Raw genomic sequence first — 12,929 nt, forward strand, 5'->3', positions numbered from 1 at the left:
CTTGGTTTAAACCAGCTGGTTTTTTTCAAATAAACCAACTGGTTTAAACCAAAAAAAAAAAAAAAAAAAAAAACGAAAAAATGCTTTAAATCGTGTGAACTTAATGGTGACGTTTCCACATATCAAGCCATCCGCATTAAGTTTATCTACTTTTCACCTTTTAATCAAGGGGTCCCGTGTTCAATTCTCGATCGAACCACAACCCATCTTTCAAGTGTAAACCAAGTAGCGATTCGAGGTGTCCCTTTAAGCGAAAGTCTTCTCCGTGATAACTTTGGTATTTCATAAGAATGTTAAGCCTAAACATACGAAATGAAACCAAATTATATATTTCTACTTGAATGAATGCCTGTTGTTTTATAAAGAAGCCAAGGTTGCTTAAATATATTGATAGAAATTGACAAAATTTATCAACTGCCTATGTAGCTTCCAGCATCAACTTGGATTTGACTTTGTTTTTATTTTATTGAATGATATCTACATACCAAATTTGTAATTTAATACCTCAGTTTTAGCGTAATGATTATGATATGTTGACCTGAAAATTTTACATACAAATACATTTAAAGTAATAACAGGATTTTCCCAATGGCTAAGGCGGGAGTTTCCCGATTTATATATAATTATACTTGTGTAACTGTTTATCTTTTTGTCCTTTTGAAATGACTCTTGACAGTTATATTAGCACGTACGCCTATGTAAAGATCAGTGCAACGTACTTTTTATCAGGAGTCCTTCGTGAGTGAGTCGGCAATCGCATTTGTGACCAATTAGTCCCGATTTCGTGTCCAAATGGACAATTTCTCTTGGATGTAAGTCGAGAAGCCGTTTGGATTCCGCTTTAAGCTTATGTGACCCCTTCCAGCATAACCTTGTTGTTGCATAATAACACCAAGACGGAACAAACTAATTTCTGTCCATATCTAATATAAATACATAGAGTAAATTATTTAAACCAAAAAAACCGGGTTTAAACCAAAAAAAACTGGTTTTTTTTTTTTTTTGTTTTTTCAATAAAAACCATGGTTTTTGCCAACCCTGCTTATGACTTACAATCTGGAAAAAAGTACTGTGGGGTAAGACACTCCTACGGAGGGAATAAGAAGGAGGTGACGTACAGAAATAATAGAAAAGACCGATAATAGTGATGAATTCGTAGCTTTCGGGGTCGCTGAGATGAATAATGGCACACTCGATGTCGTTTAAATCCAAGTTTTGCCCCCATTGATATGAGAGTGAAAACGTGGAAAATAAAATGTTCAGAATGACTGAGATTAGGATCGAATCCACTTTTTTCAGGGTCGCTAAGCTGATTGATGATAATCTCGAAGATATTTAAGCCAAAGTTTAATCAACAGAACTCTGTAGAACTTTCGAGAAGGTTCTTTCTAAAGTTCCAGTAATTATTATTACGGATACCATAAGGATATGGATTAATAGTATATTCGCAGTCTACTCTCATCTTTCGTGTATTTAAAGTCTCCTGTGGATAAGGATGGAAATACTTCCATCAATATGCAACAAAGAAACTGGACTTTTTCATGTATCTTTGCAGGGTAGGAGAAGGAGATAGATAGAGGCTGAGGTAGCAATTTCTTTCTTTCAAAGTGATTTATGCTATGCCAGATCAAGATCCGTTGCTCTACACACTGTACAGTATTCCTTCAAACTGCTTACATAAGGCAGTAAAAAGATAGCTCTAAATAATCTGATTGCCAAATATACTTCTGACCAATAAGTGAATTTTGGTCCAAAAGTATGTTTTCTTTATCAGCCCGGGTCCAAATATGACCTAAAGTGAAAATATAGTTCAAATATGTATTTTTATCACCAATACAAACCGTATTTTCGCGCTCACAATAGTCTAAAACGTGTTTATATTTAATTGGGCATGCCACAATAAAAATATGCGTCATAGAAATCCGAACCTTAATTATTATTATTATTATTAATTATTTATTATTATTATTATTATTATTATTATTATTATTATTATTATTATTATTATTATTATTATTATTATTATTATTTGTGTTCAGTAGTTTATTATATGATCTTTCCGCAAGATTCAATATATAGGAAATTCTCTACATATAACAAAACCTAGGCAGACTTGGGAATTGGTAATAGTGTTACCAACATGGAGAGCTTTCGTGAAGACTGCAAATAGTGCTTTTATGTGCCTTATTTAATATTTTACGCGTTAAATCAGTTCTTACAATTCTCAGATTAGGGACAAAACCTAGAAATATGATTCCAGTCTAAGAAGAAAAAAAACATCAAGATATGTAATCACAAAAAGCAGTTTGAGTTTTGTTCTTAGAAATAATCATCTTGGACAAAAATCTTTAGGGCCATTAGAGGTTGAAATATTGAATAAGATAATAATCAAATGCATTAAAAACATGAGCAAAAAATCTCCGTATATGAAAGAAGTAGTCTGGACTGACTGACTGATCAGCTTCTATGCCAAACTGGTAAAGCTAGAAACTTGAGTTTTGGACAGTACATAGAAGTGACGTAGGCCTAATGTATCGCTAAGGAGGAACTTTTGGAAATTTGACCTGGATGGGAGAGAAATTCAATTATCACAAGGCATGTCCAAAAAGTAAGTACCGTTTTGAAAAAAAAAAAATACTAAAACGATTTTGTTCAAGCTAAATTTATTTTTACACGAAAGAGTAAACCTTAAACTATTTTTCGACATAATTTCCACCAATGTTCAAACATTTGTCACAGTGGGTTACCAACTTATTCAAACATCCCGCCAGTGAAGACAACCATACTCCAACGTTTTTTTTTTTTTTTTTTTTTCTGTCGTCACTTTTAAAGCGCTTACCAACGAACTCGCTCTTCAGCTACAGGAACAAGTGATAGACGGCGCCAAGTAAGGACTGTACGGCGGGTGGTCTAACCGAGCTGTCGGATTAACGTTTTGGTGGCACCAGCAGTATGAGGACTAGCATTGTCATGGAGCAACACAGCTCTTTTACTGAGAATTCCTCTTCTTTTGTTTTGAATTGCACGCCGAAGTTTTCTCACAGAATCGTTCCGCATTGATGATTTTATCCCTGGATACTTGTCGGACATGTTGGTTTGAGACGCCCTGACAAATGTATGAACGTTGGTGGAAACTATGTCAAAAAATAATTTAACGTTTATTCTTTCGTGTAAAAATAAAATTAGCTTGTACAAAACTGTTTTAGTATTCTTTTTTTAAACGGTACTAACTTTCCGGAACACGCCTCGTATAATAAGTAATCCACATCTCACAATCCCTTGAGTTTACAGTGTTAAAATTTGGTATTTGGACGTTTCGTTTAAAATAGTTAAACACGTGTTTAAACATTTTTAAATACTTGCGTAATGGTGAGGAAGAAAAAGGGGTGAGATTAGTTGAATAAAATGCCCGTACGAGATTTCGAATTCAGATAAATTCTATATGCAAGACGCAAGAGAAGAGAGAAAAAATGTTAATATTCGCATTAACACGTAGAATTAGTTTCTAGTTGTATCATATTGTATTATAAACAATGTTATGAATGCGTACAATGAAAATATCAGCTGTAACATTTTACATATATTCCAGTTCATTTCTTACTCCAAAATTAAAACTGATAATTATTTGGAAGTTTGCTCATGGAGATAAAATCAGTTTTCAGACTTTAAAAGATTACACCAACAGATTCATCGAAATTTGTAAATAAATAAGTGATATGTGCATATGCATCTATAAATTAACGAAAGAGTTTTCAATTGTACCTAAAATAATTACGTAATAGTTGTTGATAATGTAGATTGTTAAGATTAAAATTAGTATAGGGAAGATTATTAACTTTAATTGTTTTAAGGAGAAACCTCTGGAGCTCTCGGTGCGCTTACTTTTCTGTCTGGGGTTTTATTTGGCGTTGATCAGCGTCGTCCACTTAAATGAGATAGGAAGTTACATGAATGAAAAAGCAATGGGCTACAGATCTAAAAGATATAAACAATTATGGTGGAAATCAGTGTGTCAGAGGTAACTACATTTGATGCAGGAAAATTTAATTTTATCCTAGTTCTAAAGTAGACACTAATAGTGTTCCATGCTAATACGTTGGTAAACAGCAAATATGTAACAATAAACAGGCTTTCCGTTCGTCAGACTGCGGTATCTCTTAAAATGTATTTGAATTATTGTGTACAATGTATACGTAAGAAAATGCCAAGCAGAAACAGTAAGGTTTCAAGTCACAAAGTGCTTGTCTCCAGTGGAAAAAGTGAAATCTATCAGTTTAACGTCCCACGATTATGCCCTTCAGGTTGAGGGAGACGGATGATTAAGGCAAGTGAATGATGACGGCAGAATTGGTGGAATGATACAGTGGGAGGAAACGGGAGTATCCCGAGAAAATCCGTGAACACGATATTGTTTTCTCCCCCCTTTGTCTTCAGTAGAGGATATTAATATTAGTAGTAGTAATAATAATAATAATACAAAATGTGTCCAATTGAAATCTACCTGTGATGTTAAACGAACATACAGGCCAATACGAAGAGCACGACACATGCACAAAAGAAAGCACAATACATACCTAAGAGTCAAACGTGAAACATATTGGGAGTTAGTAGTCACCATAGTGGCTAAAACAGGTATTCCACTGCCTCACCGAGAGTCAAGCTCCGGCCGGAAAGAAAGAATTTCGGCTGTGCACTGAACCATTTCATTACTGTAACTTCTCACATCATCATCACTGTGAAACACTTTCCCCTTGAGAATATTTTCAAGGACACGAACAAGTGAAAGTCACACAGTGGTAAGTCCGGTTGTAGGGTAAGTGAAGTAGAACCTCCCGTCGTTTCTTGCTTGCAGATGAGCATTGTCATGAATAATGATCACACTAGACATCAACGTTCCTTTGTTTCCTTCGTATGGCAGTATGAAATTTGTAGAGCGTCGTGGTGTAGCGCTCTGCATTCACACTGTGATGCCGGTGTCTCTGAATGTAATAACAATAGTACTTGATAATCGAAAAATGTCGTAAGCAGAATCTTGCCTGCGGACGGTTGAGTTTTCATTTTCTTCGCTTTTGCAAATGATGATTACTGGTTTGGGTGAGAGTTCGAAATTCTGATACCACGTCTCGTCCCCTGCCACAATGCGCAGAAGAAACTCATCACTATCTTTGGGAAATCAACACAGGTGCTGCAGACACGCTGATATGCTTTTGGTCTACAGTAAGAACTTGCATAACATATTGCGCATACACTTTACGATACATCATTATCTTCCACACGATAGTGTGCAATATAGCACGCGAGACACCGAATTGTATGGCCAGCGTACGTACACTTTTTGGCTAATCCTCGTGTATGGCTATGTCAATTCTCGCTACGAGATCATCATTGATGATGATATATACCTGGCGTGGACGAGGATAGTCCCGGCCTCTCCAGAACATTCCTGTCCAATGCTTTACAGTGGTCTTCCATACACTCTTCTCCCTGTAACTTACACTCATTTTCCTCTGAATTTCACTGGGCTGACACTCCTCTGCTGTCAAGAAATGAATCACAGAGTGTTGATCAATGCAGGATAGGTTTGCAATCCCCGTCATACCGTTTCTATGCCAGAAGTCAACGCCATATATTAACGCTTGGTCTGGTATGCATGTACGCCTACTACTGACTGCTGGGTTATTCGTCCAACACACACTTTCCTCGATACTCAGTAGAGTGCGCAGTGTTACCGAGTAGGTTTCATTTGGACACATTTTGTAATAATAATAATGAAAAAAAGAAAATATACTAAGAATCACAAAGAACTCACCAGGAATATTTCCCAACTGTAAAATGGGTTTTGCATAATTTGAAAATAGATTTAGATAGCCATCCGAAGATGTAGTTGCTAATGAGAATAAATAATGAAGTTGCGACACAATAAAGATTTAAGAAAGATGAACCCAGACAATGGTAAAATTTCAATGTAAATTCAAATATCTTCAGATGTACTTAAACAATTTATGAGAAATTTTAATATCATACACAGTACAGAGGCTACAGGGTGTCTATCGGTCACGAAAGTCACGAAAAAGTCACGAAATCAGAAAACGGTCATGAAAGTCACGAAATTTAGCTTTTGGGTCAGGATTTTTTTTTTTTTAACTGTGCAAATGTAAGTACAGATTGAAAAAAATTGTTCTATAAAACGTCAAAATTCACCACCAAAAATATCTATGGTCGGCATTAGACGCTACCAAGTCGCAAGGAAAATACGTTTGTACCGCATGGATGAAAATTCGGCCTAATTCGCTCTTGAAAATGTTAAAAAAAATTTATGATTTGGTAAAGAAAAAGTCACGAAATTTCATTTTGGAATTTTAGTAGACACCCTGGGCTATCTAAAAGCATTATCGTCAATGCTCTATAAGTAATGCAGTGTTGCCAACTCAGTATGTATTTTTTTCATTTTCAAATGGCACCCGTCAATTTATTACATATGATGAACAAATTGTACCAGTGTTAGAAACTTTAAAATTTATGTGAGGAGATTGATTGCTACAGCTGTAGACTGTTCTCTGTTACTTGCTACAGCTTTAATCCGTTCTTTAGATTACAGAATACGTTAGGGAAAAAATATAATGTTTTCTGGCAAAAGTTGTGCCAAAGAGCCTATTCTAACCTGAAGTATAAAAGCATGTACACTAACTTAACAGTGTTGACAAAAAAAAAAAATCTTCCAATAATTTTGTGAAGAATGTTCCGAACGGATTTTAATTCAACATATTTCTGATTTCAAAATATTTCAAGCACACAACCCAAGAATATTACAGAGAATTAAACAAAATAATCATTTTAAAAATGGGACCAGTAAGAAAGATTTGATTATCAGTTTATCGCCTCTCCCACATGAGCTCGCGCTGGGAATCGAACCCGGGCTCCCAGGCCAAAGGCGCGTACGCTAACCGCTTAGCCACGAGGGTGCTCATCAGGAAGAAAGAGCGACATGCAAATCACTAATATGAATTCAGTTCACCAGTTTTAGCTACGGTCCTTTGATTAGCGAGACGAACTTTGGAGGCAATTCGGGGTTCGAATCTACCCAACCTAGCCAATATTTGATTTGGTCATTCGAGAAAAATCTTATTTGAGAACAGCATAAAACGTCACATGCATGTGAGATACCGTCAAATGGTAACATCAAAGTAATGGTAGCCTTTGCTACCTTGTTATTTAAATAACTGTTCTGCTGAAGACTCATTGCTACAGCCGTGATCTATGTATTAGAAAAGTTTATGTTTCCGATTAAAATAGTTCTGAAGAGGGCTGTCCTAATTTTAAGAAGAAAAATATGTAGGCTGACAAAACAGTGTAATCAAACTATAAAATTGTTTCAATAATTTTGTAAAGAATATTCTGTTCAAGAAGCAAGGCTGCAACAGTCTCTCTCTTCAAGTAATTTAAAGTTGGCAACACTGCTAACATTAGAGACATCACCGTTATCTAGTTATCCTTTTTGTGTATCTCAAGGAACCAACTGGAATATTCAGACCCACAGTAACTAAAGAAATTAAGTAATTATTGGCTCAATTTCAGAACCTAAGGATTGTTCATATAACATCTAGCAGAATGCTTTCTCCCGTTTCTGTATCGAGGGAAAACATAGAAATACCTCCTTCTTATGGACTCAGAAACCAATTGAATAAAGACATTTGAGAACAAAATCTACAAACAGATTTTAATATAATAAGCGTACGCGCCTTTCGTGTGGTAGATCCGGGTTCCATTGTCAGTGGGAGCTGATGTGGCCTGGAGTCCACGTTAAACTGTCCAGGTCTCATATAGTGTCTGTGCTGAAAGAAACGCTATTCTCAAAATCAACCATTCAATCAATTCTATATACAAAAACTGAAACTTCGTGAGGATTTAAGTGCTACCATACAACTATTAGATGTGAGTTTTAATGTGATATCAAATGTATCTTCAAGCGCATTAGTGACTATGTTTCCACTAAAGAACTTTCATAGAAACGTGAAAAACGTGTGTCAACGTGAAATAATAATAATTGTTGCCTTAGTTGACATTCAGCCTTCTGTTGTTCGTTTTATGATCGGCAGTGTGACGCGGTAGCAGGTGGTATGCATGGGCCTTCCGCACACACGTCAACCAGAGGCGCTTGCGAATTGCTTTGTTGACAGTTGCAAGTTGGAATCTTTGGCCCATATCATGTTGCATCGGGGATTTTCTTGGCACTCCAATCGACGGATTCCCCTTAGCACTACGGGTATCACTTTACTTGCAGCCCTTCTCCTGGTGGTTTTCGTGTATGAATATTTCGCAAGGGGAGCCTGTTGTGTGTAACAGCCCGCAATAGCTTTTGCAGTAGCCACCCCGCGTGTTAACCCATTCTCCCGACACTGCTTCACAACGCGTACGTACGAAAACTTAGCATGGAAAAGGACCATTACGTAACCCTCCCAATACCAGTTTAATTTTTGGCGCTATTGGATAACAATCACGCACATACAATGTCAGACACAACACTGCTCCCCATAGCAAATCCATAGTTCCAGCATGATACACTAAGTAGCAGCACCGAGTAGAAAATGGTCGGAGAAACACCGAACAACCTGTTAGTAATTTTCAAATTATTATGTTTAAGTTACTGTGACAAGTTTTGATTTGTATACTTGAAATATTTTGATATGAGAGTTTAGTTCGGTTTTGCACTAGTTCGGAAAGTATTCCATTCGAATAATCTTTACAAACTTTTACATACTGACAACAGTGTTGAGTCAGTGTACATATTGCTGTCAGAAAACGTCTTTATTTCCAATGTATTTTGTAACCTATGGATCAAAGCTGTGGCAGGGGCGGATCCAGAACGGACTTCTAGAGGGGAAGGGGGAAAACTGCTACTTAGAGCTACTTTTAAGAGCTCCAAAATCTGAGATAAGTTTTATTTATATACGAAATAAGAAAGTTTCCTCTTTTGGGGAGGGGGCAATTGCCCCACCCCCTGGATCCGCCCCTGAGCTCTGGCAATCAATTTCCTCAAATAACTCCAAAGCTTGTACCATTGTTGTATATTACAAATCTAATTTCGTTCATCATTATTCAGTCACCATATGTGTAACAACATGACGTAATGGCATTTGAAAATAAAAAGTACATAACACTGCATCACTCATGGCATTGATGTTAACGCTTTTCGATAACTTCTATATTATGAACAATATTATCAAAACTTCTTTTAGATTCTTTAAGTACATTTGAAGATATTTGAATTAATCTTAAAATTTTATAATTCTCTTGGTTCACGTTTCTAAATCATTGTCGTCCCATAACTTCACTATTTATGCCCATTAGCAGCTACAATTTTGTAATATGTTACACTTTCGGAGGAGTATCTAAATTTGTTTTCAGAATATGCAAAACTCATTTTACAGTTGTTGAACATTCCTGATCAGTCGCTTCTAATTGTTAATCTTTTCATGCGCTTCGACAAGTCATTCTTGGCTTGAAAGTTAAGTTCATGTTGAAAAACGAGGCCCCATTGTTTTCAACAGCCAGTTTTATTGAGTTTTATAGACAGAAAACATGCAACTGATTCAAGACGTACGCGGTTTCCATTTCTGTAAACGGTTAGCACAGACCGAAGATGGACTCCAGATCTCCGAGTTTACAGTGCAGGTGTTTTGGATGTCCTCAAGTGCAACAGATACCAGTTTAGTACAGATCTCTCTCTATGTAGGCCTAGAGTGTTGTCCTCGAGAGAGAGAAAATGTGTGGCTAGCAGAGGGAGGATTAGGCAGCGTAGTAAGGAATGCAACAACATGGTAAGCCGGAGATATGGATTCAGTCCCTGGCCTGGTCTCAATACTTTCTTTGATTTACGTACCTTGGAAATGATAGTACATATATATTAATATAATTAATCGGGAAAAGTATTTGTAACCAGTCTTCCATTTATGACCATTCTTTTAATTCCTGTAGGTTTTCACTACAGCACAATCGCTGAAAGAGCACTGCAAGGCAGACCATGAGGGTGTAGGTTCTCTAAAATGTACGATCTGTAGTAAAAGATTTTTGTCAAGGCTGAGCCATAAAAGGCATATGGAAACACATAGCAGTCGAAAGGGAGCTGTATGCGATGTAAGTATGTATTTTCTTAGTTAAAAATATTACTGCATTACACTGAAAAGTTATTAACATTCCTTACAAGCATCTTATTACTTTGCCCGAATGATTTCGATTTTTAAATCAGTTCAAGAAATATTTTTAACCCTACTGTGTTTAAAAGTAACAGAAAATTACACCAAGAAGGATTCATGTATTTTATTTAGTTATTTTTAATATAATGATGCTATTCTTTCAATTATACGCAAATTCAAGTATACGGTAATATTGGTAGTTCTCTCTTTTTTTTCTCCCTTTCTTTTCCAAATCTTAACATTATTTACAAATTAGTGATTTTCAAATATGGATGTATTTTAGTACTTTAATGGTAGACCCTTTCTGTTTCAAGTGTGCCCTCGGAAGAATATGTAAAACATACTTCGGCCCCACCCCCACGGATGTAACCTTCCCTTTGCTTTAGGGAAAGAAGTGAATGACCCCGTTTGTGTTACCAATTTATCATTCAGTCGTGTGGTCTTGGCGAGTGAAGATCGTAGGCTACTTAGAAAGGCTAACAAGACAGTGCATAGGAACGTCCGTAAAATAATTCAATGTGGCAATCCTGTCTGCATCCAACTATTGAAGGATCTCAGCCACAAAAACTTGTCCTTCCTCTTTTGAGGGGGGTACAGCAAAACACACATCGACAGCAGCACCAGCAGGAGCGCACTTGAAATAGGAAGGCTGTAGCCGTAGACGTGTTTTCATTCGCATATATAAATATTATCCGTACTTTTTTTTTTTTTTTCATGTTTTTGGGAAAAAATCTGCAACAGTGAATATGTAAACCTTTACACTGTAGCTTTCGTCGAGGGTGAAAAGGACAAAGGCAATAGAAATTAAACAAAATGAAATTTCTGTTTTAACGTCCCAGGTTTATGCCCTTTAGGCTAATGGATGATCATGAATGAGTTCGTGGAAACAATTTGAAAAGAAACGTGAGAACTCCAACTCTGAGGAAATCCACGGACATGATATTGTCCACCACAAACTTATGGTGTGGGATCGAACCAGGAAGCTCTCGTCCAAGAGATGAGCGCTTCACCGTTGGGCCACCATGCACTCCCGAAAGAAGAGTAATAATTTTGTAATGAAAACTCTTTGATAGCTTTTAACAATCCAGGAATGCTTCCCAACGATGAAATAGATTTTACATAAATCTGAAAACAAATTTAGATAGTCTCTCCGAAGGTGTAATATATTCCAAATTTTTAGCTGCTGATGGGCATAAATAATAAACTTATAGCACAATAAAAAAAAAATAAATAAATAATAAAAAAGGTAACGTCAAAATGTATTTAAGCAATATATGACAAATTTCAGTGACATTATACGTGCCACAGAGGCTCCCCAAGTGCATTCGTGCTGTAAGTAATGCTATGTTGCCAACTTAGTATGCACATTTTTCCTTTGAAATGGCACCATGTCATGTTACTACGTGTATAAGATGACTGCATAATGCTAAACAAAAATAATGTGATATATGTCCAATACATAGCAATGCTTCAAACTTTTAAGAGTTATTTGACGAGATGATAGGTACAGCTTTGCTCTATAGAGTGCAAAATACGGAAAAAAAAATATTGTTTGTGACAAAAGTACTTACCTCCAGTACAAAAGTATGTACACTGACTCTAGTGTTGTCAGAATATAAAATTATTTATCAGTCATTTTGTAAAGAATATTCTGAACAGAATAGTTCCCAAACTATTACAAAGTATTTTTCATATGAAAAAATTTCAAGCATACAAATCGTAGAATACCACAGTAAATTAAACAAGATAATCATCAGAGAAGCAGGCCAGGATGAAAAAGTTCCGTGAAAAGCCGTAAAATTAAATTTGTTTGTCAGTTCGCGGTGTGGTCTTATAGTTGGCATACCGAATTCCTAAGCAGCAGATTAGGGTTCGAGTCGCGATAGGTTACACCTTCGGAGGGGCTATCTGAATCTGTTATCAGATTATACGAAACCTATTTTACAGTTGGGAAACATGTCTGGTAAGTTTTGGAGAAAATTTTCGTTATAAGAATATAATTGTATTGTTTACTTTCCTCTGATTTGAAAGCAAATGGTGGCAGTGTGCGAGTAGTCATGGATGCATGAGTAACGTATCTGCAAAACTATAGTGATGTTTGCCTGTCATCACGGTCCTGCTCCTTATTCTCTCTTTTTCTTTTCAAGAATGAGAGCAGCGAACTGTGACATCACAGAGCACCCATTTGGCAATGACTACTGGAATGCGCGTACTGAATCTGACTTAAGCATGAATAAGCAATATTATAAAATAATGGAAACACTTATCATACTCATTAAGAAAGGTACACTATAATCACTTTCGCTAATTGCTTTATTAGAGGGAAAATGGGAAGAAAAGAAAGAATAATTAAAGGAAAAAATAACTGTGATGCCTCCAAGTGGACAACTTCATCTAGGAATATATATTTCAGTAAGAAGCCTTAATGAAAGAAAGCTGTAAATCTACAGACAATAACTTTCTTTCTATGACTATTTTTGAACAAGTTGCTGTGTATTGTATTAATGAATAAATGTTAATATTTTATTTTGTTTCGTTTGAAGATTTGTGGAAAAGCTTTCTCCAGAGGAGACTACTTACCAAAGCATTATATGATCCATGCGGGGAGGAAACCATTCAAATGTGATTTCTGCAACAAGAAATTCTTGAATGCTTCCAACTTAAAAAACCATCGAATTGTAAGTAGACTTCTAATACTAGCTATAGAATACATATTGAATACTTGTAAATAATAAT

General features: G+C 36.1%; 1 protein-coding gene across 6 annotated transcripts in view; it reads left to right on the plus strand.

Annotated features, from left to right (window-relative positions):
* LOC145681188 (uncharacterized) overlaps positions 1–12,929 on the plus strand; it is a 37,712-nt gene that overhangs the window by 19,986 nt on the left and 4,797 nt on the right. For 5 of the 6 annotated variants that reach the window (XM_081752671.1, XM_081752675.1, XM_081752674.1 and 2 more), the window contains exons 6-7: positions 9,976–10,134; positions 12,737–12,871. In XM_081752671.1, coding sequence (XP_081608797.1) covers positions 9,976–10,134; positions 12,737–12,871 — 294 coding nt within the window. Of the gene's footprint in view, positions 1–9,975; positions 10,139–12,736; positions 12,872–12,929 lie in introns of all 6 variants that reach the window. The other variant, XR_014130736.1, reaches the window with a different exon arrangement.

Source organism: Thermobia domestica, chromosome 3 (genome assembly GCF_964235325.1).
Source record: "Thermobia domestica chromosome 3, izTheDome1.hap1.1, whole genome shotgun sequence".
NCBI lineage: Eukaryota > Metazoa > Arthropoda > Insecta > Zygentoma > Lepismatidae > Thermobia > Thermobia domestica.